Below are 25,750 nucleotides of genomic sequence, written 5' to 3'. Positions count from 1 at the left end.
TAATTTGAGCGAACGCCAAAAACTGACAAGCAAGAAAGTGAGACAGATCTTTGTTCAAAACAAAGGATGACATGCAGTAAATGTCACTAGGTTAAGAACTTCTGCTTTTAAAATAGGAAGATGCAGAAAAAAAACACACACAGAAAAGACAGTCTTCTTCCATTTCCTGAGCCCTGGCCAAAGCTTGCTCTCTCCAATGTAATATTTACCTCAACCTACTACACAGAAACACAGGTGTGTGTGTGTGTGTGTGTGTGTGTGTGTGTGTGTGTGTGTGTGTGTGTGTGTGTGTGTGTTTGTAACTGTAGTTCTTCAAAGGCAAAACGTCTCCGGCTCTGTGGAAAAGGGGTTTAACACTCAACACAAGCTAAATGCTATTTCCTTTATAGGCAACTCTGACCCCTAGCTTGTGTGTGGGGGGGGAGTAATTTCTCTTCTCTCCTTCTCTCTAGCTCTCTCTCACTCTCTAACACACACATACACACTCATGCTTGGAGGAGACCGTCTGCAAAATTACATGCAGACTTTTTGCAACACGGCTGAAAGCAGGGAGGCGAAGCCCTCTTCCTCGATCCGCTCGGCCGCCCACAGGCTTGCGGGACTCCTTTTGCAGATGGAGTGAGGAAAGAGAGGGAGTGTTGAGGGTTGTTTCGCTGGAGCACGTGGACATGGCACACACGGTGAAGACGCCACTGCGGAGGTCCTTCAGCGAGCACGTCAAGGATTCCACCAACAAGGCTTGGGACATATTCTGGAGAAGTGCACGAGAGAAGCGTCTATCAGGTACAACTGCCGCTCGACACCAAACCCTGGCTGCCTTGGAAAGTGACACTAGCTGTGGGCATGATGGGTAGCGCTGGGCTGAGTGGATCAGGCACTCCCTGATGAGGTCAGATGGCTGTTCTCACCTTGTGCTCGTGGTTTTCGGAGAAGCAAAGAAAAGTTCTGAGGTGGTATTACATGCCATCAGTCAGAGGTGAATGAGAAGGTGTTTTTTTTTGGGGTTTTTTGCGATCATAGACATTTCAATTACAGATCAACCATTTTAAAACATTCATTTTCATGCTTGTTAAATAATCATGGATGCCCGTTTTGCAGAGCAGATGCTTATTGTGTAAATTCTGAACTTTAAACTATCTGCCAAGATTTTAAAGTTGAAACCCAGTATCTGTAACTGATTAGCAACTTATCAACTGAGCTTTGGGGTTTTAAAAACTCATTGTAAGATGTAGGAGATTTAGGTGTTTAAGGTTACATGAACTGGCAACATTCATAAATTGCATGTTTTCAGTCTATACCAAACTGACAATGACAAAACCGTTGATAAGGCAAGGCTAATTGCTCAGCTATCTACATAACTTGAAATCTCAGATGGACCCCAGGAAATGGCCCTAAGTCAATGAGTGCTTCTCAGAGGACCTGGTTTCCCCCACTTATCTCCGCTCTCTCTCTCTCTCTCTCTCTCTCTCTCTCTCTCTCTCTCTTCTTGCTCTCTCTCTCTCTCTCTCTCTCTCTCTCTCTCTCTCTCTCTCTCTCTCTCTCTCTCACTCTCTCCCACTCTCTCTCTCTGAGTCCTCTGCAAGCTCATGGAGGGTGGAGCATCTGACTGACATTCATCACAGAGCTGTCCTAATATTTACACTCTGACTTAAGTTGTCATAACTCAGTCCAAATATGGTCACATGCCCCTCAAGCTCACGAGGTACGTCCAAGGCACTAGTATGGGCCAGCTAAAGCCTCCGGAAAGCTCCATACACCAAGTGGCAATGTTGTTGTCGCAGGGCTTTGAAAGCATCACTATGAACTGAGGCCTGGCTGTCATGGCACACAGCCGCCACAGCGTTTTTCCCAACCTTGTGGGCCAACATAAACAGGGCACAGTGCCACTGAAACATCTGGGCTAAACATCTGGCTGCTGCATTTTTTATTTTGTTTTTTGTTTTTTTACTGACTGATGTGTGAGACGTCATCTGCTTCTCATCCAAAGTGCAGAGGAACTTGGTACGAACTTCTTCTCGTCATGTTTCCCACTCTGCTATATGCTTCTAGCCAAACATTCTACACCACGGCAGAGCAGACCAGGAGATGCGGTATGGCCAGTTGAATCACCATACACACTCACGACAGGCATTGCCTCATCTCAGGCACCAGAGCCATGCGATTGTGTGTGCGCCTGATAGCGCAGTGAACATATGTGAACATGCATGTGTGTGTTTGTGTACGTGCATATATGTGTGTAAACGGCAAGCTTATTGGGAGGAGCGAATGGGTCTGAGTTCTATTATGATGCAGAGCAGGACCTAGAGCTTGGGGAGATTACTAGGAGAAAGCCTTCCCAGATGTTGCAATCCAAAAAAAAAAAAAAAAAAAAGAAGTAAAAAAAAAAAGGAAAAGAAACACACAGCTGGGAAAAATAGGGAGGAAATGGAGTCAGATTTCACATTTTTCTTGGCTGAAACAACAGCCAAGAGAATCTCAGAAAAAGCTATGATCTACTTTCGAAAGTAGTGACCTTTTCCCCCCTTTTCATGGTTTTGAATTTTTCAGAATTTTGGTTTCCAGAGCATTTTATCAGGAAATGTTTGATTTTGATACCTTACATCTGGGAAATGCATCTCCTCCTAAGGTCCTGACTTGAAACTGCATTCGTAAGAGTTCATGCAAACCATTGCCAGCTAGGAGATCAGTCCTATCTGATTTTGCTCAAAAATTGAACAAAAGTATTATAATATTAACAGAGAACTCAATATTGGAATATTCTGGTGCTTGTGCCACATAGTGGCGTGTGCCATTGAGGACAGAAACTGAACAGGCTTGAGCTAAAAGCTGCAACTGAACTGTGAAATTATGCAGCTAGTATCTGACAGACCATAGCAAAGGGTGGAATGACTGACAGAAACATCCTTGATATCTACTCCAGAGCATTAGTCTGTGATACATGCTGTAGCAACTTATTCTTTTATGTTCTGAGATGGTTCTGTCCTGCATTTTGATGCCAGTGCACCGGATGGTGTACAAGACAAGGTTCGTCTGTTGGAATTCAAAATGCTCATTATAACTAGTATGGAATTTGAAAGGCGATGCATGCCTTCAGGTCTGGTTATGTTTTTCATGGGCGAGCACTCCAGAATGTCTGCAGTCCATCATCATCCAAGACAATAAATACCACAGTTACTTTCACTTGTTTTTGCCCTTTTGCATCAGTTTTTATAGACTCTGCCTGTGCACAACTGTCGCACAGTATTATTCATCTGTGATGTGATTTTCTATCATTTTTATATGCGTAAAGATGAGACAATAGACGACTTATTAGAACTGCAGTACGCAACTCAGCTCTTTGAGAATAACAATGAGATGTGCTGAAGTGCTATAGTAAAATTTGACATGTGTATCCAAAGTACCATATATTCCCTAGACACTTGTCCAGATTTAAGCCCATCCCACTTCAAAATCGGGCAGCACATAGCGTTTAGCATGCACTAAACTAAAAGTAAAATAATTGATTATATCTGCTGGCAGGGCACTGTAAACAATGCAAATAGCCTATTAGGAAAACAGATTTACATACTGCCCTCTGGATGAAGAGTGTGGTAAAGGTCAGGGAGCCTGAGAAAGGTTTTCATATCCTCATAACCGTATATAATCATTCTTCTCATTGCCAGCCAAGGCCCATTAAACCAGCTGCAGGGTAGATTTATTGTCAGATCTACACACTAGTGTCCCCATGTGACCAGCAAGCTCACTGGTCTGATTGGACTAAAGCTGGGATGACATTTGTGTCCCTTACCTTTCAGCAGACTAAGGTGAAATTGTGACTCTGTGTGTGTGTGTGTGTGTGTGTGTGTGTGTGTGTGTGTGTGTGTGTGTGTGTGTGTGTGTGTGTGTGTGTGTGTGTATGTATTGGGTAAATAGTGATATATCTGAATTTTGAAAAATAGCTTTTGTGGTCTTAACTTCCTTTGCTTGGAAGGAAATTCAAAAGACTTTAATATTACAGCTCATTACTTCTACTGATTTTAGGCATCGAATTATGAATTTAAATAATGAACTAGTCAGATGCTGGTTTAGTGCATAAGCTAAAACTTAATGTTTTTCAAACCCATCCTATAATCTTTCTTATTAACTTCTAATCCCTTGTATATCTTTACATTTTCTTGCAGATTTTTGCATAGTTTTTATCAACCTACTATTTTTAAAGAGAGTGTATGTTTGTTTTTTGTTGTCCTGGCAAACTTGTATGGTTTAATAAAAGTTAAAAATGAAAGGGGGACCATGACCAATAAGTTAAACTGCAGAAATTTGCTTTAATGTTTTTATGCACATGCAAACATAAATATATAGCCCCTGTATACATAGTTCTCAGAGGACCATAAATAAAATAACATAATCTTACTTACATACTTGGTGGAAAATGTTTGGGATTCAGGTCAGGTAACTGACTTAACGGTCAAGAACATTCCACCTTTTAAGACCATAGTACACTATTCTTGCTCTCACTGTATGTTTTGGGACACGGTCCTGTACCCTGGGTTTTGAGGCATGGCAGTTAGCATGGTTCTGTACGGTTCAGAATTCAGCAGTCAGCTCAAAAACACATGATAAACTCATAATAAACACATAATAAAAGTCAACAAGACATACAGGCCTATGCCCTCATTTCTTGATCCCATCACTGTCTTGCAGGTTAATTCTAATCTTATCTGCCCATGAGATTTTGATCAGAACTATACAGTTTTATATTCCTGAATCCTCTGGTAACACCATCTATGGTCATGCATGACTGCCATGTTTGTAGAAGTCTTTACACATCTATACCTACATTCTGATGTACATCTATACCTACATTCAAGTGTTCTTGTTCTATTCGAATTTTATCAACTGAACATATCTTTTGGTCATCCCATTATTTTTGACTGACTGTTTTAGTGGTAGCAGGGTTCAGTTTTAAATGCCACATAATTAATAAACTTAAGGCTTTTTCTTGGCTCTCTTGTTCAGGTAGTGATGCAACACAACACAGCTCAATGAGACACTGAGCACACAATAATTACTTACAGTTTTTGAAGTGATAAAACTAGAAATGGAAAGTCATTAAATAATGTATGTTTGAATTCTCACTCGGGTAAAATGTCAATTTTAGATCTTGTGATGCATTGGACTCTGTAGATCAGAAAAACGTTTGGAAAACCAGGTAGGACTATTAGCAATAGTCCTCAAAGGGGTTGGGTTACGTTTAGCAGGTTGGAGTTATTTTGTCAGAATCAGTAGTTAGGAATTTGATAGGATTGCGGGGGAAAAGCAGATAATTTCTCAGTATATACTACCATTAGTCCAAATTCTACAATAGAGCAAACTTTATGCAGATGGCCTGCATATATACTTAACTATATCACCTGATGATTATAACTCAGTGCTCCCACTATCTCTATGTTAAGTGTCTGTAAATATCTAGATAATCATTTTGTCAGCAAAGTGGAGCATCTCAAACTTAGTGCACATCTTAAATTCATGGCTCTAAAAACTAAATACCTAGCCAAACATGCAGTCTAATAAATCTAGATCTCACATATCAAAACAATCTCCAAACAGCCTTCTATTATCTTAAAAATATAGCTAGAATTAATGGCTTAATGTCCCAAAACTCATACATGTTTTTATCTTCAGCAGGGTTGACTACTTTAATGGTCTCCTAAATGGACTTCCCCAAAAGACCATTTTAACATCTGCAGCTTCCTCAGAGTGCTGCTGTAAGAGTTTTAACCATAACAAAGGGAACATAACATATTATTTCAGTATTAGAAAAATCTCTACACTGGCTTCTATTTAGTTATGGAATAGATTTTTAAGCACTGCTACTATTGTATAAATCACAGAGACCCAGAATGCATTTCATCTGATATTCTTAAATGGTATAAACACAGTTTACTCCAGGTGAGCTAGTAAAGCCCAGGATTCAAACTAAAACATGGTGAAGCAGCATTTAGTTTTAATGCTACACACAACTGGAACCAAATTAGATATGCTTGAAATGTATATTCCTGTCTCAAAAGATGATATTTCTTAAATATATTAGAATTTCTGTTAGTATCTGCATACCATTTTAGTGTGTATCTTTTCTTTGGCTCTTTCTATGGCTATTTCTTTGTAAGTTTTAGCTTGTATATCTTTATAGTTGTTTTTTTACCATGCACTGAAAGTTCAGAATAGAGAATATTGAAGAGAGAGTGGGTCGCTTCACTTACACAAACGATCAATTGCTGGTGCTCCACAGATCTACAATATGTGCAAGAATGCAGCTTGACATTCCCAAAGCAGTACAGAAACCATACAGAGGATGCAGGCTGAACTCAAAATGAAAGCGAAGAGGAGATGCTACAAGCCTATTGTTCCCTCGATCATCATGAGGTCTCTTGGAAATAAGCTGTTCACGGTGATGGGGCCCAGAGAGAGGCACAGGGGAGAAGCATGCTTGGTTTTACAAAAATATAGTTTTACGCTTCCATCCGCAGCTTTCAGACCATAAGGATGGAGAGAGATGTGGTACTGAGTAGTAAGAAGAAAGGTGTATGGATTGCCCTCTTTGTGAATAACAGATGATGTAACTGTGACATGTTAATATGAAACAGTGTCACTGTTACCTAAATATTGAACTTTTGTCATCCATATTATTTGCAGAGGGAATTCACGTCGCTATTATGTCATTGTTACATTACACCAGCAGATAATGTGAAAGCAGCATCTGACATCATAGTCTTGGCTATCGCAAAACTCCAAACTTGGCACCCAAATACTATTATTGCCATTTCGGGGGATTTTAACCATGTTTCACTCTCCATCATATTACCAAAGTTCCATCAGTTTGTTAAATTTGCAACCTGAGAGAACAGAACACTAGATCTCCTTAATGCAAATGTTAAGGATGCATAACAGTTCCTCTGCTCTGCCCCCCCGCTAGGAAGGTCTGACCACAACCTGATTCTGCACCCACATACTGGTCTGTTGTCCTAAGGCAGTCTGTAACAAAGAGAACCACAATGAGGTGGTCATGAGAGGCAGAGAATTCCTTACAGATCTGCCTTGAGATCACAAACTGGGAAGTCTTATGGATCAGCTGTGGAAGACTTCAACAATATGACAGACGGCATCACATACTATATAAATTTTTTGTGGATGTTGGCAACACAACCTACTGCAGGGTCACATTTTCATATTATTCTGTGGACTTTGTCTTCATTTGCATAAATATTACATTTTATGCCTGTGTTATAATGAACTAATTTACATTTATCTGACACTTTTATCCAAAGCAACTTACACTCATGAGGGAGTACAACTTGAGCAATTGAGGGTTAAGCACCTTGCTCAGGGGCCCAAACAGTGTCAACTTCATATTGGTGGGGCTTGAAACAGCAACCTTTTAATTACAATTAAAGTATCTTAACCACTGAGCTACTACTGCCTAGAATAACTCTTTATTCTAGGTGCTGTTGTAATATGTAGATTTCTAGAACACGTATATTCTTGGACCTATAATTTGCACTTTATTTCTGCAGCACTTTATTTTAGCATTGTACTTTTGTCTTTTAATGCAATTTTTGCTTAATTCTATTGCATATACTTTTAAGCATTTTAAAGGACATTTTATAATTACATTTCTATTTTAATTTGTAAAGCATGCTGAATTGGCTTGTGTATGAAATGTCTTGCCTTGTATAATTACCTACATAGTGTATAAAATGAATTTGATTTTTATGTGGTTCACTGTATATAAACGTAAACAGCCTTGAATTAAAACATTCAACACTGACATTCTACACTGTAACCTCATGGTCATTTCTGTTTAATCCAATGTACAAAGTCAAAACAAAAGAATTTTCATTGTACAGTCACTTACAAACAGGTACATTCAGGAAACTGAAGTTTTCTGGGCATGCCTACTGCTTGCTTTAGTGACTGGAGGTGTGGGGCTGCTCCGATCTCCTCCCTTGCTCTTTGTGTTATGCCTCACAGCCTCAGGGGCTTTGGGCCTACACTTCCACATCTGGCAATTCTGTAATGCCATTTCAAGAAAATTTGCATTTTTTTCTGTGTTGGGGGGCGGGGGGTTGTGTGTTTTTTTACTTGACTTTTAATGTGCCAATTCTGCTGAGATTTGCAGCATAAAAATTATGTTGTTTTATCTTTAAAAAGTTTTAGTTAATTGAACTGTCATAGAACAATAGTCAAGAGGTTCAATTAACCAAAATTTCATGGCAGCCTGGACATTTCCTTGACACCAAATCATTTTAACAGTATGTTGTCCAGTATGTTAATGTGCAGTTTTATAGATTTAAAGCAATAGAACCACACAGGCTAATGATCAACAACTAGAATGACCAGAAAGAGGCAGAAAAAGTCCCAGCAAACAAACCTTCTGTTTATGGGCTGCTTTCCTTGATGCACCTCATTTCCCTCACCTTAAATCACCTCCAGCAATGGGCTGCTCCTCCAGACTGCCTCACTTTGGCCCTGCTTAAAATGATTATGCAGCATTATGGGCTTAGTCGCACCCCAGAAAGAAGGTTCTGGTCCCTCCATCACCTTTCATTATGCATGAAATCGGCTGCCGTCTCAGCCCACTGCCACCGCAGCAGCTGTCAGTCCTCTCTGTGAGTTATTAAATCGATTTCTTAATCAGCACTTTTTCAGGGACAAAAAAAGCTCTCTCTGCTGCACTCCAGTGCATATGCAAATGTGTGGCTCACAAGAGGCCGGCTTGCAAGCCAAGCTAAGCCAATCCAAACAGCTGTAAATCTGCCTCTTTTATCTCCCCAGCAGTTCAGCCAATAGAATTTTCGTGGCGTCATATAAACATATGAACATCCCTGCAGGTTGTGTTGGCGAGGGTTTCTTGGCGAGAGTTCATGCTAAAACAAAAGATGTTCACATGAATTTCAGAAAAGAGATTCACAATGATGAATAAAGATGAGGCAGTACACTTAAATTTGTACATGTACAAATATGCAACAATTGACAGATTGGGAAGAAACATAATTTTTAAACAAAAAGATCCTCTGTTGCTCCTTAAGTCCACAAAGGCAACAATAGGGCAGTCATGAGTTTTGCTGTTCTACACATAGTCCTTAATGATCTATAGCACAGTCACTCCCAGTTTCCAAGTACAATTTATGATCTTTTTTGTACAGTATGTATGTGTGAATTGAACAAGGGGTGTAACATAACCAGAATTTCTCTTCGAGAATGCAGGATAAAGGTGAATTGATTCACCTGCCCCTCTTTAGGTTAGCCAGAAGTGAAGATGGCAAGAGCGAAAGCAAGTGGTGGCTGATCAGGTGACAGCTTGAATTAATTTCTAGCAAAAATGTAATCCATCTGTTTCAAGGAGAAATTCCTCTATTCATCCAGTGGCTGAGGTGGACCAAGCAGCTCAGGCCAATGCAGGTTTGTATCATCAATAAGAGAAGAAAAACAAAAAGAAACAAACATCAATGGGCCAGTGTGTTTGCCTTCTCAGCCAGCAAAGGAGCTGTTTGATTGCGACAAATATTTTTGTTTTTCTCATTTAAAAAAAAAATAAAAATGTAATCCTTGATCGTAATCTGTTCAGTGTCTGGTACAGCCCTGCTTGGCAAGCAGGTCTGTTGCTGAAAGGCTGTGTTAAGTGGCTTACACTTAAACATAGAGAGGCATCCTCGGAGAGAAACGGATGACTCTAGCACTAAATCCGTCTCCGGCTGGATACCAGGCAAAGGCAAAACTGGAGCATTCCATTCTCCCTGCCACAGACGAATTCACAAATGTTTACAGCACATGTGTGAATAGTAGCACATGTGAGATGAAACTTCAGACTCTTCTGTAAAAAAGAACAAGGAAGCCGTTCTAGGCTGCGTCTATATCTAATACACTCTAGCTGGCTCCAAGATATGCACACATGCCAACAGAACACACAGAACACACTGAATCAGGCTTTATGGATTATCTTTCATGCATATGCAATAAATTTCACATTCTGTTATAGGGAATTGATGTATTGTATTTTGTAGTTATGTGGGAGGGTTTGGGTAAATCTGTATTAAGAATTGCGTAGTGGAACGCAGTCCGTTGCTTACAGCACTTATAGGAAGACACAGCCCTGTCTTTCTGGCTAGTCCCGCGCCCATTACATCATACTCTTCTCTCAAAAAAGGAGCCACTCTGGGAAAGTGTTTTGTGCGGTTTTCTTTGTGCAACACACTTCTGAGAGCAGATGATATCCCAGAACGCTTTCGTGTCCTGTGACGTCGAGTCTCAAGGCATGTCCTCAAATGAATTTGGCTCCATAACCGATGTGTACGCTCCATGCACGAATGTGCTTGCTGCTGATAAGTCAGAGAGGGAGGCATACCCCCCGCCACCAGTGAGGAGAGCACAAGATGAGGCCCAACATCCACCTGCCAGCAGCTAGATGGTCCTAGTGTGTCTCCTCAACAACAGGCCTGCCAGCAGCTACATCCTGATCAAACACAGCAGTGGCGCCAGTAGGCTTATGTTTCATAGTGTACACACGCTTGTTGGCTACCTTCAGTGTCAAGGTTCCAACACATGTACATTCAGTGAGTGAGCAAGGGAGTGCTCGATTCAGGATTTTTTACACTTTACTGATACACCACCACCATAAAACTCTGATTACCCTACCACTGTGGTATTCAGATCTTGACTTCAAATTTAAATTGGGTCATGGATTTTGTAATGCCTTGTAGTTAATTAAATGACACGTGTAACTAGTTGGCCACTTTGTCTTCACATCTGACTCCTAGCTAAAGGGAGGGTAGAAAATCTGCAGGACCTGTTGAATCTGTTTAAGACTGGGATTTGAATAACTCTGCCCTATGGCATGCATTTCAAAGACTAGCCAACAGGCCTTAAAAACAACACCAGCTAAATATTTACAATATACTATATGAGTACATAATATATTAAGAATAGTCAACAGAAACATGCAGTAAAAGTTGGTAACACAAACAAGACTCCCTCATTTAGTCAGATGGGAGCATACAATGCAGTGGCTAGCTAGCTATACGTTAATTTAGTATTCCTACCTATTAATACACTGGGTTAGGATCATGGATATGCAGCTGACTGCTTCCTAATGCTAGCACTAACGTTAGCAGATGCTCTCGGCAGAACCTTCACTGCTTAGGGCCGTTCGCTTTCTAATTTCAAAAGCCTGAAGAATGTTCTGTTGTTTTCTTTTGTGCATTTCTAGACTACTTATTCGCTTGCTCACACACAAGATTAGATAAATCCGACTTAATCCAACATTACCAACAATCATAACTATGCACCAGAAATGTTTATCATGCGGTGACCTATAACGTTAACACCAATTATCGGCTTTCAAAGGTATTTCCGTCATAACGCTGTGAATGGACTAAGTGAGGTGAAAGCAGCTAAAAATACATCTCATTCTCAAGCACATTATTCAATAAAAAAAGAAACCAAAGACATGCTCTGCTGTTCTCACAATTTTATAACACTACTGTTAAAATAATGAACAAAATCATTAAAAAAGAATTACGGCTTACAGTGTCAATGAAACACACAACGCCTAAACTTGATTTCTTGATTTTTTTAGGACTCCATTTCTTCAGCAAACCGGGCGTTCAAACTCAAGGTTTCCTCAGTGCAATAATTCTGATATGATTAAATATTAATTGTTTTACAGAGAATAGTAAACTTTCTCTATTTGAATGGAATATTTTTCCCTACATCTGTTAGATAGAGAAGAATATCTGAGGACTACAGATGTAAAAGTAGTGAATAACAGTATGGATAGTTTTGGATATGACTGCTTGATAATACTGCTCAGAAATTACACTGTCAAACTGCATCAGACCCACATCTACCTAGAAGCTGTCTTATTGTCAGAGAGGGAATGTTTTGACCTAAAAACTGTCGGTTTTACTTCTAATGGTGAATATACTCAGTAGTCATTCAGATTGTGGATGTTTACAGCTGCGAATCCAGTAGCTTCCCTTCAATATTTATCACAAGACTTTTGGCAGAGATTCTGTTCCCTACAGGCCTGTACAATGGCAAAATGCACTGTACACATTGGAGGCTCTTTCTCAAGCAGCATACTATTTCATGCTTTGAACCCCTCTCTCTGTAAAATCAACATTTTGAAGTAAATCTACATGTATTTTTTATTAAGTGTTTTTGCTATTATAATGAGCAAACCATGGGTCTGCGCTGTGTGAGTGTGACGTCCCAAGTGCCGCAGGACAAGGAACGGGACGAACAGACTCCATCAATGTAGACAAACATTTATTATTGGACACATACAACATTGGTACTCACATGCAATGATAAAGATAAACACAAACACAGGCATTGACAATGTGAAAAATAACAGACACTAACATTTAACAGCAATGACATGAACAAAGGCAATGACCAACAAAGATACACACACCAGCAGGGGTTTAAATACATACAGACAATCACATTCAACCATGTGCAGGTGTGTGCAAACAATGGAGGCATGGTTACAAATAATACAAAGCGAAGTTGCACTGCACGCAGCGGGCCGTACCACGTGACCAGTGGGACTGGGAGCAGTCTGTGACAGTGAGTCTGTATTTTTCCCTGCTTGATTTGTTTGTTTGTTTGTTTGTGTGAATGAGTTTACTGCATCATTTATGTGTGAATTTATGTGCCAAAACAATGTTTTTGGTCGGTGTATGTGTGTTAATAAGAGGCAGAATTGTTGTAAGGGCCAGCAGCTGAGATTTATTGTATAGGGAGGTAATGATCACTGCAAAAAAACTGTACATGAAACTCTCCTTTGCCATTTATGCCTTCTAGAATACCTTGTGCATGTCAGATCATTGTCAAGATGGGTTAAATTGCCCTTCACGGTCAGGATATTCCTGACAATTGTGGACAATAGCTCTACCAGTCATACATAAAGTTCAGTACTGTAGCCTTTCTATTTGGAGCACAGAAACATTTAGATAGAATTGCAATGGCTGCCTATGCTCAGCTGAACATACTAATACACATGCAAGTTTTGCTGTTTTAAAGATCGCACAATTTAACCTCTGTTGAATTCTGCTCCTTTTGTTGGCAATACAAAGAGGCAGAGCTTTCTGCAATTGCATCTCTCTATTTTCCCCACCTCTCCTTTTCCCAGGTGCAGTTTAGCCATCCTCCCTCATGCTTGTTTCGGCATTTCCATGCTCACTTTACAACTCCCCTGCATGACCCGATTTATTACGGCCATCTCTCCTTTCCACTGCCTTATCTGGGTGGGGTGGGGGTGGGGGTGGGGGTGGGTAGCTACTGGCCTCCCATCAACTTTGCTGTTTCCCTTATCTGCACCATCGTACCTCCCTCCATCTCTGTCTCTCCAGGCTGGTCCTATCTCTAGCTCACTCATTGCGTCCCTCCCTTTTCCTCTATCGATTCTGCACCTCTGTCTCTCTGAGTCGTGCTCCCTCTCGTCCCTCTCGCGCTGCCTCTTTTATGGAATACCCATGTCTCCGCTTGGGCGATAAGGGGCTCGGGGCCTAGCGTGATGGATTCGGGCCAGGCTCGAAAATGTTCCCGCTTCGGGTTAGCCGAGGGGCTGAGTATTGCTGGGTAAGCTGGGGGAGGGGGGAGGTACACACACACGAGGGGTGAAAAAAAACAGCTGACGGGAAAGTAATAAGGTGGAGAAGAGGTGGTGGGGTGTAAATCTGTCCAGGGAGAGGGAGAGTACAGCATGGGGAAACGGAAAGGAAAAGGTCACTTTACACATCTGATCCAATTTGTAGCGTGTGGGCAGGATGAATGGAGACTCTATGTAAACATGAACACATCAGGGCAGGTAAGAGCAGATAGCTGATGATATCACAGCTAAAAGGATAGAGTTGGATGGAGACATAGGAAGGCTGGAAAGGGATATTTGGTGGCTATTTGGGCTTCTCAGTCCCAGCCCTCAAGATTTTTCTGTGTTTACTCTCATCTAACAGACCTGACTCAGCTCAGTGCTTATTAAGTGTTTAAGTGCTTAATAATTACTTAATGAGCTGAGTCAGGCGTGTTCAAACAGGGAAAACACAAAGTGCACAGTGCCTGGGTTACTTCCAGGAATTAGAAAACTGCTGGTTTATAAATTCCTGATATAGTTGTATATATGTACTGTGTGTATATATATATATATATATATAGTTAAACCACACTAGTCAATAATATGTCGAGTTTGTTATTTTTAGCTAAGTAGATATCATAATATTTTTGCATATAACACACTTAGAAACAGTCGCCCTGAAATACATAGCTATTTTGCACATCTACTAAGTGCAGCCAAATGTTCTCGGTCTGTAGTAGTCTGTAGTACTCTAAACCCTGGTGTTTTTAGCTTAAACATGCCAAAACAGTCGTAGGGATTGGCTTAATCAAAGCAGTACAAAACTTGGCTGACAAGTCAAAGATAGTGCTGGGGTAATCAGCTCTTTAGCCCCCTGTGCTATAAATCAGTGTTGGGCTCCTATTTAAAAATGCTGCAGCTTGTTCTTTTAAAACACCAACTACTTCTCAAACTTCCTGATGAGAACTTTTTATACTTCATCTCTCTCTCTCTCTCTCTCTCTCTCTCTCTCTCTCTCTCTCTCTCTCTCTCTCGTACTTTCTTCTCTCTCTCTCTCTCTCTCTCTCTCTCTCTCTCTCTCTCTCTCTCTCTCTCGTACTTTCTCTCTGACAGCACCTCATTTACAAAGAGGTGTGTTTTGGCCCTGAAAAAGAAACAACAAACGCACGCTAGCCTCTCACTGCCAAACCTCTCAAAAGAACATGTCCTGGCAAGACATAGAGGAGTATGCTAAACTTAAGGTCACTGAAAGGCGGAGGGGTGGCGGTGGAGTGGATGTGGATGTGGGGTGGGAGATGACGTCGTGCTTTTCCATTTACAAATGGGAGTGACCGGCTGGTGGCACTAGAGGCTGGCTCGTGTCTACCACCGTCCTGCGGCTCTGATGGAGTGCTAATGGAGTTTCTCAGCATGAGACCTCATGAAATAAAATAACAGTGCTGGTGCCTGATATTCACAATGGAAAACAAACTGAGGAGAAAGACAGGACGCTTGGGGACTCAAAGCATGAGCATCTCATTCAATTAAGTTATTCTCCATGCTGTGAAATCATAAAAGTGCAACTTGCTGGCACGCAAGGTTATATGCAGTAATGAAAGGTGTGCAGACATGTAGTGCCAGGGAGGGTCAAACTAATCTACAAAAAAGGAAATAAACATAAACATAAGGAGTCACACTGCCTACACAGCAATGCTTTAACAGTCATAAACATTTGCTGCTTATGGGCAGGGTGGGGTTACCTGTGCAGCCCCCGCCTGTCCAGGGTGCTGGGCTGGTTTCACATCATGATGACGGATGGGGCTTCCAGAGGGGTCATGTTAGGCATAATGGAAACCATGATCACAAGCGAGCCTGCCGTTTCCATCCTGCAGTCCGTAAAGAAGCCCCCTAACCTTGAAACTTCAGTCAGCTCTGCTTAGCTTCGAATCTATCACACGCCAGCACTGCAGCTCTTCTGTGCCCAGCCTGTGACTGCCTGCCTGAATAAGAGATGAGAGGCCTGATAGTACTTAATAACTGATTCACCCATTCAGGACCTTCTGTTTTTTTCCACTCTCTCCTGTAGTGCTTCTATTTTCTTTCAAGCTGGCAATGCAGACTGAAAGAAGCAAGAATTACCTTATCCACAATGTGAACCAAAGAGCATAAAAACAATGAATACCATCATGGGCATATTGTGGATAGAGCCTGTACAGAAGTTGATTGTCCCTCTCTCCATGAGTATATATTTTTAATATAAATCCAAACTGAAAAATATAAAGAATGGCTTATTTGCCTTAGTAAATATATCTTTCTGGCACAAGAGAGCAATACCAAGAAATGGAAAAATTGAATCAACGGTGCTCCTATTAATCAAGTTAAATGACTATGGCAAGGAGACCAGACCAAATGATTTTCCCTGTTGTGCTTCCAAATTTCTGTCTGGTATGGGTCTGGCCTGCTATGCTTGAGATGCCCATTGACTCGGACTACAAAGTTTCGGAGGGAGGTAATGTTTCAAATTCGGGAGAACACGGTCTTTTGATCTCCAACCAGCTTCACTGCTCCATCAATCACACCAAGAAAATCAGACAATGAGTCAAGCAATCAATTAGTAAATGAAGCGACCAATCAACATGCTTATCTTTCAATCAATGGGAGTACAATATAATGGCAGTTTCTAAACAGATATTTATTGCACAGGGACAGGGGAGTATAAAGACTATGAAAGAGCTAGTCGAAATGCCAATATGAAAAAGCATGTGAGCCACCTGTCCACAGAAGTGCCTAAAGACATATTGCTGCTTGAACAAAAGAAGCTCTGGACTCCTATACAGGGAGAGTAAACTTCCAGAGAGTCTCCCCCTAGCTATCACAATCCCAGTCAGTCAGAGCGGAACCCTACAGTTTGCAAACGCATTAGCATCCATTTTTTAGTCTTGTCGACCATGTGGAGAGCACTTTATTTACCAGCAGCAAAGAACATCTCCTGTGTCCTTGTGAATGCTGTGACAAAGCAAAAGGTGAACCAGGTCCAGCAAATGAATGCATCCTATGCTTTTTATCCTTGTGCCCCAAAAAAGCAGCTGATGGCTAATCATGGTGGAGGTGTGTAGACTGTAGCTGGTTCTCATAGCATTAATAGCTAATTGTGCCACATGTGGATAATTAGCAGATGCATTGAGGCCATTTTTTAATACAGTCACCAGTGTTGCTCCATTGCAGGAACAGTCAAAGCAGTGTGAAGTGGTTGCTGTTGTGGTTGTGACTCTTATTAATTATTTACTATTATTATGACTTTTGTTAATATTGTTTATCTGTTCTGGCAACTGAACAATTATAGCCTATCTCTAAATGTTCAAATAGTACAATGCCTAGTAAATAATCAAATTATTACTCAACACATTCCATTCTCAGCATACACCACTGTTTTTAGAGAAAAACACAGCACTGTTGTGTCGCTTCTCTTGTTTTAAATTTTCAAATTTATTTTGGCTCTAGATAGAAAATAAGCACTGTGCCACGATTTTTATTGATATTTCAAAAGTGATCGATACAGTTGATCATTCTTTTAACAAGGCTTATAGTACTCACCTATAAATGGTTTTAGAGTTACCTCATGGACAGACAGCTGTGACAACTGGAAATGTTAAATCCAAATGTATGAAAATTGCTAAAGGTGTCCCACAAGGTTCAATCCTTAGGTTTGTTCTGTTCATAATTTATACAAATTATTTTTTTCTTCTGTATTTGCGTATAATGTTCATTTATATGCTGATGATGTAGTCCTGTACTTTTCTGTGGATACTTATTGCTTTGCTGATTTACAAGTGGCGCTCTATAGGCTAACCATAAATTAGTCCTTAATTAATATAATACTACATTCATGTTTACCAACAAGGCTAACGATACTGATTGCGTGATTATATCTACTAAACGTATTACAAATCTTAAAAGTCTAGTACAAGTATCTTGGAATCTCGATTGACGAGAAGACTTTAAATATCGTTTGACTAGGGCTTGTGAGAGTAACGGCGTTAACCAACGGCAGCATCCGTTATTCGGCGGCGGCTTTGCAACTGGGTCAGTTTGTTTTTGTGTTTTGTTCCTTGTTTTTTGTAGCCACGCTTCGCTCAGGTGGTGTGTGTTGTGTCTCGTTCGCCACACCACCTGAGGGTTGTTATGATATTGTTGTGTCCCTTAAAAGTTCTTTGTGTTTTGCGATCGTTTATCGCTCATCGAATGTTGCGATTACTTCTGTTCTCGTTAGTGTACTTTTATGATCGTTTTAGTGCGTTTAGTGAAATTCTTCAGTGGGTGACTCGCGTTTGTTTCCTCTTTTCTTCGCCTGGCAGTGAGCAAAAATTAAGGGAAAATTTGGTCTCTTTCATAGTAATAAAACATGCTTCCCTCTGTACTGTAGATGGATGCTTATTGAGGCTACTTTCCTTGCTCTTATGGATTATGGTGACATTTAAACATGCATGCTTCAGCTGTGACTCTCAGGCCCCTGGACTCTGTTTATCACTCTGCATTTAAGATTTATTACTAGCGAGAATAATACGTATTGTTGTGAGCTCATGATTGAGCTAAGTTTGGGTAGCCCTCTCTCTCTGTAAGGCAAATGATTGGATTATGTTGCAGGTACTGGCTGTTTTTACTGAGTTTGGAAAGTTCAGTTTTACTTGCTGTGAACCTGAAACCTGGAATAACATGCAGAACAGTCTAAAGTTTTATCCTTATGGAAATTAAATTTTAATTGAATCTTCTCTCCTCTCTCTCTCTCTCTCTCTTAGATTATGTATTTATTTTGCTTTAATTTTTGAATTTGTAACTGTTCCTTATTTTAAGGTATTCTTATTTAATTTGGTTTTATTCCACTTTAACTATTTTTACACAAGTTTGTTGTTTGGAATATATTCTGCATGGGATATTTTAATATATAGCTATATTGTAAATTGAGGTCTCTACCTCAATATATTTCTGAGTTTAAAAAGGCTGAATGAATGAGTTCAGGATATATGCACAAGTCATAAGCGACCTAGTTCTACCTAGTTAGTAATTCTGTTTTGAACATCACCAGCAAACAAAGTGCTGTAAATTTGTACATTGTGAATATATGTACATTGTATAAAGCTAACAAGCTAACTTTTTTTTTTTTTTTTTTTAATGAGTAACCACCTCCAATTGTTAACATGTATGCCTACATTGGATCCAGGTGACTATATTTGACATTTATTGTTAGCTGTGGCTACTAACAATTGCAAAGTACAAAGTGGACTAATATTTAGGCATTAGGTTAGTTTGCAAGGAGAACTTGTCTTTTACAATGAGCTGAGGGCATGGGAGCATGATTTCTGTTTGCATACCAATTGTATTTTCAGCAGAATGTCAGATTTCAAATAAAAGCTGCAGTCGTTAAAAATATAACATCTGAAACAGATGTAATTTTATAACTTCAAGACATGTCATATAAGGGCAGCACTTATGCATTTCAAATCAGGTCACCGGTTTGAAAATGGATTTTACCAAATAAATTCTGACAGTGATTCCCTCCTTTAAACAGATTCTGACCAATTACTCATTTATGAAATGTCTTCTGACATTGAACTATCATCTTAAAGTCAGGCTGGATTATCACAACAATGGTCAATGACTATATTTAAAATAAAATTTTTAAAAAAGACCTTTTATTGTCAACTTCTATCATTGATTGTCCATTAGAGATAGTGAAAATTTTAAATGAGAAGTATCCCACTTGTGGGATAGCTGATAGATAAAGTAACTAAAAACTTTTTTTTTTTTTTTTGTGGTGCAGTCTAAAGTTTTTACTGAATGTTTCAGCTGCAGGGTTCTCACAGCAGACTAAGACATGCACATTCTTTAGCACTTTTTAATTAAAGACATTTGTTAGATGACATTTCACTGGAGGATTGCCTCATGTGCCTGACGAGATGCTCCAAATATTGCTCAGAGTGGTGTTAACCAATGCCAGTTTGCAGTAGCTGGAAGCATATGTAGACAAACCAGAGATGCTGGTTGTGAGCCACCTGATAAAAACATCACATTATTACAAGAGAGCAGTATGAATCATTGACTGGACAGCTCTTATGACACCTCTCCTCTTCAGTTGATGAATGGGCCTCTCCTCTGACTATGGCATTTTTGGCAGGCACAGCACAGGCCAGTTGCATCAGGAAACTTTGGTCACCAGGCTGTATTTCACTTACTTGTCTGCTGTTTATGCACATGGATGGCTCTTTAATGTCATGATCTTTAAAAGGTAATGATTTTCAATAAGAAAGGATGGCATGACATTTTCATCAAAGCTAGGCTCATCCAACTCATTAGGAGACAGGTGATGAGCATTGGCCATGTATTCCTTCACCTCCCCCCCCACACACACCTTTTTGTTACCTTCATCATCACAAACTCAAGTTGCACTATATTGTTTCAGTAAAGGCTAAAGCTAACTCTTATTAATGCCATTAGCCTTACTGTGCCTCACTGGTTGATAATCATGTGAAGCTAATCTTACAAAACGCTTTGAGTATAAATCTGTGCAGTAGGTTGGACTCTGATTTCTCCCTACTTACAGTGACAGCACAGCTGCAATATGTAAGCCACATGAGTGGACTTCTTCTACATCAATGTTTTCTACACTAAGCAGTCTCTGCATACATTATGTGCATTGTTAGTTTTACTGTGAAATATTTAATCTGAAAAAAATGAGGGAGGGAAGAAAATTCTTGTTGTTGTTGTTGTTTTTGTTTTTTGTTTTTTGTTTTTTTTTGAAAAATACTTTCAGTGTCATGCAACAGAATTTTTAATAGAGATCTTAAAAGCCCAAAGATTTAGCCATTACACTTTGCACATCATCTCAGTTCCACAAGCTCCATAGATTGTTTTGAAGCCCATGTGTGGATCTTCATGTCAAAGGAAATCAATTCGTAAATGGACTGGATCACTTGTTGGGTTGGCAAATAACTATCAGATGTGCACACAGCAACTAGATGGAGACACAGCTAATGATGACATTACCTGAGTGTCCAAATGACTTTTAGAATCAGCAGACATTCTGAATAAAGTTTTGGTTTGTTTTTGCTTTTTTACTGGAGATAGCAGTAGCACAAACATACACTATGCACACTGTTCAATTTTGTTCAAGATAATCTCAATTTATGGTAGTGAGACATGAGTTTCATTTAAGATTAGTGGCTTGAGATGTTTGCCAGTCTAAGTTGAATAATCATTGCTTGCATTTTTAAGACCCATATTGAGTGACTTACTGTATGTCTCTATCGCTACAGTGGTATTATTGCAGTGTACCTGATATATGGACAAACTAAATCAATTACAATATGAAGCTGAAAACAATATTCATCATGTATACTTAAATTGTGAATTTGCATTAAAACTGCATGTCACATTCTCTACACATTTAGGTAAAGAGATTCACTATACAAATTTGTTCCAAAATTGTTGCATATGTTGAGTTGTACTCTGAAGAGAGAGCCTTGAGACTGAACAAGTTTTTACTACTAAATGGTGAGTGGGGACAAACAGGATTTGGCCCTTATGAGGTTCCATTACAGAATGGTACGTCCTAAATCAACTGCAGGTCTGAGAATGGCTTAAGAGCTATCTAGGCTGAGCCCCTTTATACACAGTCAAATAGTGTGGGTTAACAAAAGTGGTGAGCATATAGAGATGTTATGATGTTTGTTTGTGGGTTACCTATTATACGCATTATAGCTAAAAATTAAACCCTGGTTCTGTATGAGATTTCTGTAATAGTTTTTATGTTGTTCTCTGAGTGTCATTTCAATAACAGTCTTAAAGTGGGACAACAGTTACATTCAGTAAATTGCCTTAATTCAAAAAGGCTATATAATAAGTGTGCATTTACCTCACCTAAAAAAATTGATTCACAGAAGATAGAAGATCTCTTGTTGTGCAGAAAGCATTCAACTGTCATACAAACACATGTCAACTAAATGAAGATGTGTAGCTTTAGTAATTACTTAACTGTCTGCCTAAATGAGTTACTTTTGGAATCAGTAGACATTCTGATTGCTGTTTTGCACCTTTGCTCAACTTTCTGGAACAGCTGTAGTGCAAATGCACATTATATACTAACTGTGCAAAACAGAGCATCTCAAAGTCATAATTAAATTGTCATTTGCTTGAATAGTCTCTTATTTTGAACTGGATGAATGCCGGCAGAACTTACACCGTGACACATGGGTGCCATTTTGTCTACTTTGGCCTGTAGCACTGTAATATTTATGTGAAAAATAATATTTTGATATATAAATATATGGAGTTTAGTCCAAATGTTGCTACTCTGGATTGGTTTTTCACATTATAATATATTCTATATTTACAGTTAGATTTGGATATGCTTCAAACAGCTGATTTTAAAAAATTTTTAAAAATGTTTACACACAGTTTCACCGTGTGTTAAAATGACATTTTCATATCGACACTTTCATGATGGGTTTTTGTCTCTTTTTGTAACAGCATATTTGAGTTGACATTGCAAACGGAGTAGTATGCAGTTATGAATTTTTGCGAGTGTTGCTATTTTGTTACAACATGTTCCTACAGCACCCGATTTACTGTATTACACCATTTAATTGGTCTAACTGGAGTTTACCAAACTCTCAACCTGCCATACTGTGTCTAAATTAAATATGTCATCTTGATACTTCACCATTTCTAAAGTAGTTATGTGCTTGTCTTTAGTTCGATGTTGCTTTCCCTGCAATGCAACATCCTATGGGCCCCTGGCTCTGCTACTAAATGGAGTGCACACTTTGAAACACACAGGGGCCAACCCCCACTCTCTACCTACTCTCAACAGGTATCTGAATGCAGTCCAGGAACTCGGTCCATTTCTTTGTGGAGACCTGCCCTTGGCCATTAGTCACACACCTTCCAGAAAGAAAATTAAAGGCAAAGCTGAAATTTAGTGTATCTGGAACACATGTATATTAAAACATTTGCAGCTTAAATATGGTTCTCCATTAACATTTCAAAACAGCATTACGAATCAGCAATAACTTCTAGGAGGACTTTTTCCCATGAATATCATTCCTCTTGGCTCTCAAAGGTTTATGGTTCCCATAAGGGTGCAGGGGTGTTTATTTTTTTTGTGCTTGTCCTCTTAAATGGATATTTAGGAAGATTTTTGCAGTAAAGATGTGCTAAGGGAAAGAGGTTAAGATTTGATTAAATGGTCTCACCTGTGCTTTGTGTGAAGGATCACACGTTGTGAAGGTCATGTGCGAAGGTATGCAAAGACTCGGATGCATAACAAAGTCCCCGGGGCCTCAGCTCGCATGTGTCTGGTACCCACCACCATTCTCTGTGCGTCTGTTGCATATCACATTTCTCTGTGTATCAGGTACCCTCCACCTTTTCTCTGTGTTTCTGTAGCCCACCACCTTTCTCTGTGCGTCTGTTGCATATCACATTTCTCTGTGTATCAGGTACCCTCCACCTTTTCTCTGTGTTTCTGTAGCCCACCACCTTTCTCTGTGCGTCTGTTGCATATCACATTTCTCTGTGTATCAGGTACCCTCCACCTTTTCTCTGTGTTTCTGTAGCCCACCACCTTTCTCTGTGCGTCTGTTGCATATCACATTTCTCTGTGTATCAGGTACCCTCCACCTTTTCTCTGTGTTTCTGTAGCCCACCACCTTTCTCTGTGCGTCTGTTGCATATCACATTTCTCTGTGTATCAGGTACCCTCCACCTTTTCTCTGTGTTTCTGTAGCCCACCACCTTTCTCTGTGCATCAACAGAGCTGATCCCCCAAGCCTGCCCATTCTAAGCTACCCTCCACCTCCAACCCCCACCCTCTTTTCCTTTTGTGGTCATACATCACTCTCATCTATCATTCTATCCTCTCCCCATCTGCCTCTCTCTCTCTCTCTCTCTCTCTCTCATTCTGCCTGGGACTAAACAGGAAAGTGTAAAGTCCAGTGCTGGAGGGCAGGACTTTGTTAATTAGGCAAGGATTTCCTCTTGAGACGCTCAGCTATAAAAGGCAATATCACTGCGCAAGATCATAGGGTCCAGCTGACCTCATTGCTTCCTGCATGTCATTGACTGATCTTTCTTCACAAATCATCGTCTGACCATTCAGTTGAATTATGAACTCCTGCACTGCCTATTATAGCAAATGCTCAGGACCAGTCCAGATAGCTACTGCCAGTGCCACAGATATCACTCTGTTTGGACTTCTTATAGTGAGGTCACCAGTGTTGTCATTTAATTGAGTTCATGTAAGAAACGCAGCATGCCTGTTAACATTCCTAAGGTGTGAATCATTGCAAAGTTTATTGGTTTTCTTGCCTTTAATTAATATATTACAAATGTCAAAGACATAATATTCGCAATTGTAACTGAGTGATATGGCAGATGTTTGTCACATGTCCAAGTAAGAGGGTGCGGTGTTCTGATGAGGTTTATAGTCAATTGTATATATGCTTATACAACTATACTTGGAAGAGACAATATCCAAGAATAGCCTGTGTCTTTTCTGAGTCAGACAGAACCTTTTGAAAGAGGTTACACACACAATCGTCAACAACTTGTTCTTTTTTTAGCACAAAATGTTCTGTAAAGCTAATTAGAAAAAGAAAAACAATAAAAATGTCACTTTTTCACCACAATTTGGACATGTTATTAAGGATCCAGGAAAATGGAATAGAACTTTAGAGCTTTTATATTTAGAAACTTTTAAATATGAATCTTTGTTTAACTGTTGTTCTTTAGACTGCAAAGAGTCTCAAAAATATAAAGACCTCACATCCCTGCCAGTAAACCTTTAGCCTTTTAAATTCCTGTCTTATTATTTAGTTATTAACCTTAAGGCTTATAAGTAACCACTGTGAATTATTCAGTGACCATTTAAACCTAATATGAAATGTATGTAGTTACAAATGTGAAACAAATAAAAATTGAGACCCAACTGTGCAGCTATGGAGTTTACTTTTTTGTTGATTTTTATTTTATTAATTTTTTTTTACCACTTTTAATTATTTCATATCAATGTAATTACAACCCAAATATGCTATGGTAACACCAGTTCATTTAATCAAGAATAATACTGATAATATCCGTGTGTTGCAAGATGTGAGAGAACTCCATTAGGAAAGCCGGTGTAATGGCTCTTTTTCCACCAGCAGGGGGAGAGTTAGTCTCTGCGCTGACCTGCACTGCTCTGTCAGGACATGGCCTTGCCCGAGGCCCTCAGAGGGAGCAGGAGTGCCACGCAATGACCATGCATATACACAAATGAAAACACTTGCACCCCCACAGGCACCAATACCATACACACACACACCCCTACCTACCTACCTTTTCATTCACTTACACAAACATAAAGGCTCTTCAAGAAATTCATTTACATTTCATGAAAGAAATGGACTTCCAAGTGCTTTTGGACTGCTCTCACTACACCATTTAAAGGTGCACAAGTGTGCACACGTGTTTCCATGCACCTAAGCCATTCAGATCTTTTGTATTTTGCGTGTGTGTCCGTGTGCGTGCGTGTGTGTGCCAGCATAAGTGTTTATCTAGCACTGCTAGCTGCAGCCAAAAAGAGATTATGCAAAGCTTCTTCTAAACTGTTTGCATACCTTCCTCTCCCACTCCTCGTGCTCCCCCAGCCCCTCCACCCCCACCCCAAAACACCCCCCTCTCCCTGCGCAGGTCTTCCATTGTACGCACTCACAGCCTGCTGCATTCAGGGCAGCCATCCTCTCAATTGCTGTAATTTTGCCATTCTCCCTCATTTCAAATCAGGCAGCAGGCTGAATGTGTAATCTAGTTGTCTCAGGGCCATTCGCATTCTCAGAAAAAAAGAAGCCTGTGAGACTGTCTTGAAAATTGGCACCTGTTATATCGGGGGGGGGGGGGGTGTCGTCTTCGTAAGCACCTTAATGTAAGTCCCTAGTTCTGGTCTGCAACATGATGTGTTGAAAAGTGGGCACAGAGGAGCCTGTGCGGTCGAGCCTAGTCGTGGTGGAAAGGTCACTTAAATGTTCAACTCATGAGCAGGATTCAGTATTAGTACCCCCATAAATGAATGCAACAATTTCTATCATCTACATGCGTTTACACCATGTTCAGCTCATTTCCTGC

The 25,750-nt window shown here is 39.9% G+C and overlaps 1 protein-coding gene and 1 long non-coding RNA gene across 2 annotated transcripts in view; both read left to right on the top strand.

The window, feature by feature from the left end:
* Positions 1–460: 460 nt before the first annotated feature.
* Positions 461–25,750, top strand: part of si:dkeyp-23e4.3 (rho GTPase-activating protein 7) — a 44,585-nt gene continuing 19,295 nt past the window's right edge. Inside the window, exon 1 of the mRNA XM_027000105.3 lies at positions 461–783. Coding sequence (XP_026855906.2) covers positions 669–783 — 115 coding nt within the window. The 5' untranslated portion in view covers positions 461–668. The remainder of the gene's footprint in view (positions 784–25,750) is intronic.
* Positions 1,497–7,807, top strand: LOC145658922 (uncharacterized). The gene is made up of 2 exons (XR_014124792.1): positions 1,497–2,090; positions 6,272–7,807. It is a non-coding gene; the product is annotated as an uncharacterized LOC145658922 (long non-coding RNA).

This window comes from Electrophorus electricus, chromosome 8, assembly GCF_041902795.1.
Source record: "Electrophorus electricus isolate QZ-2024a chromosome 8, ASM4190279v1, whole genome shotgun sequence".
NCBI lineage: Eukaryota > Metazoa > Chordata > Actinopteri > Gymnotiformes > Gymnotidae > Electrophorus > Electrophorus electricus.
The sequence above is the reverse complement of the archived record's forward strand: the minus strand, read 5'-3'. Positions and strand labels throughout refer to the sequence as shown.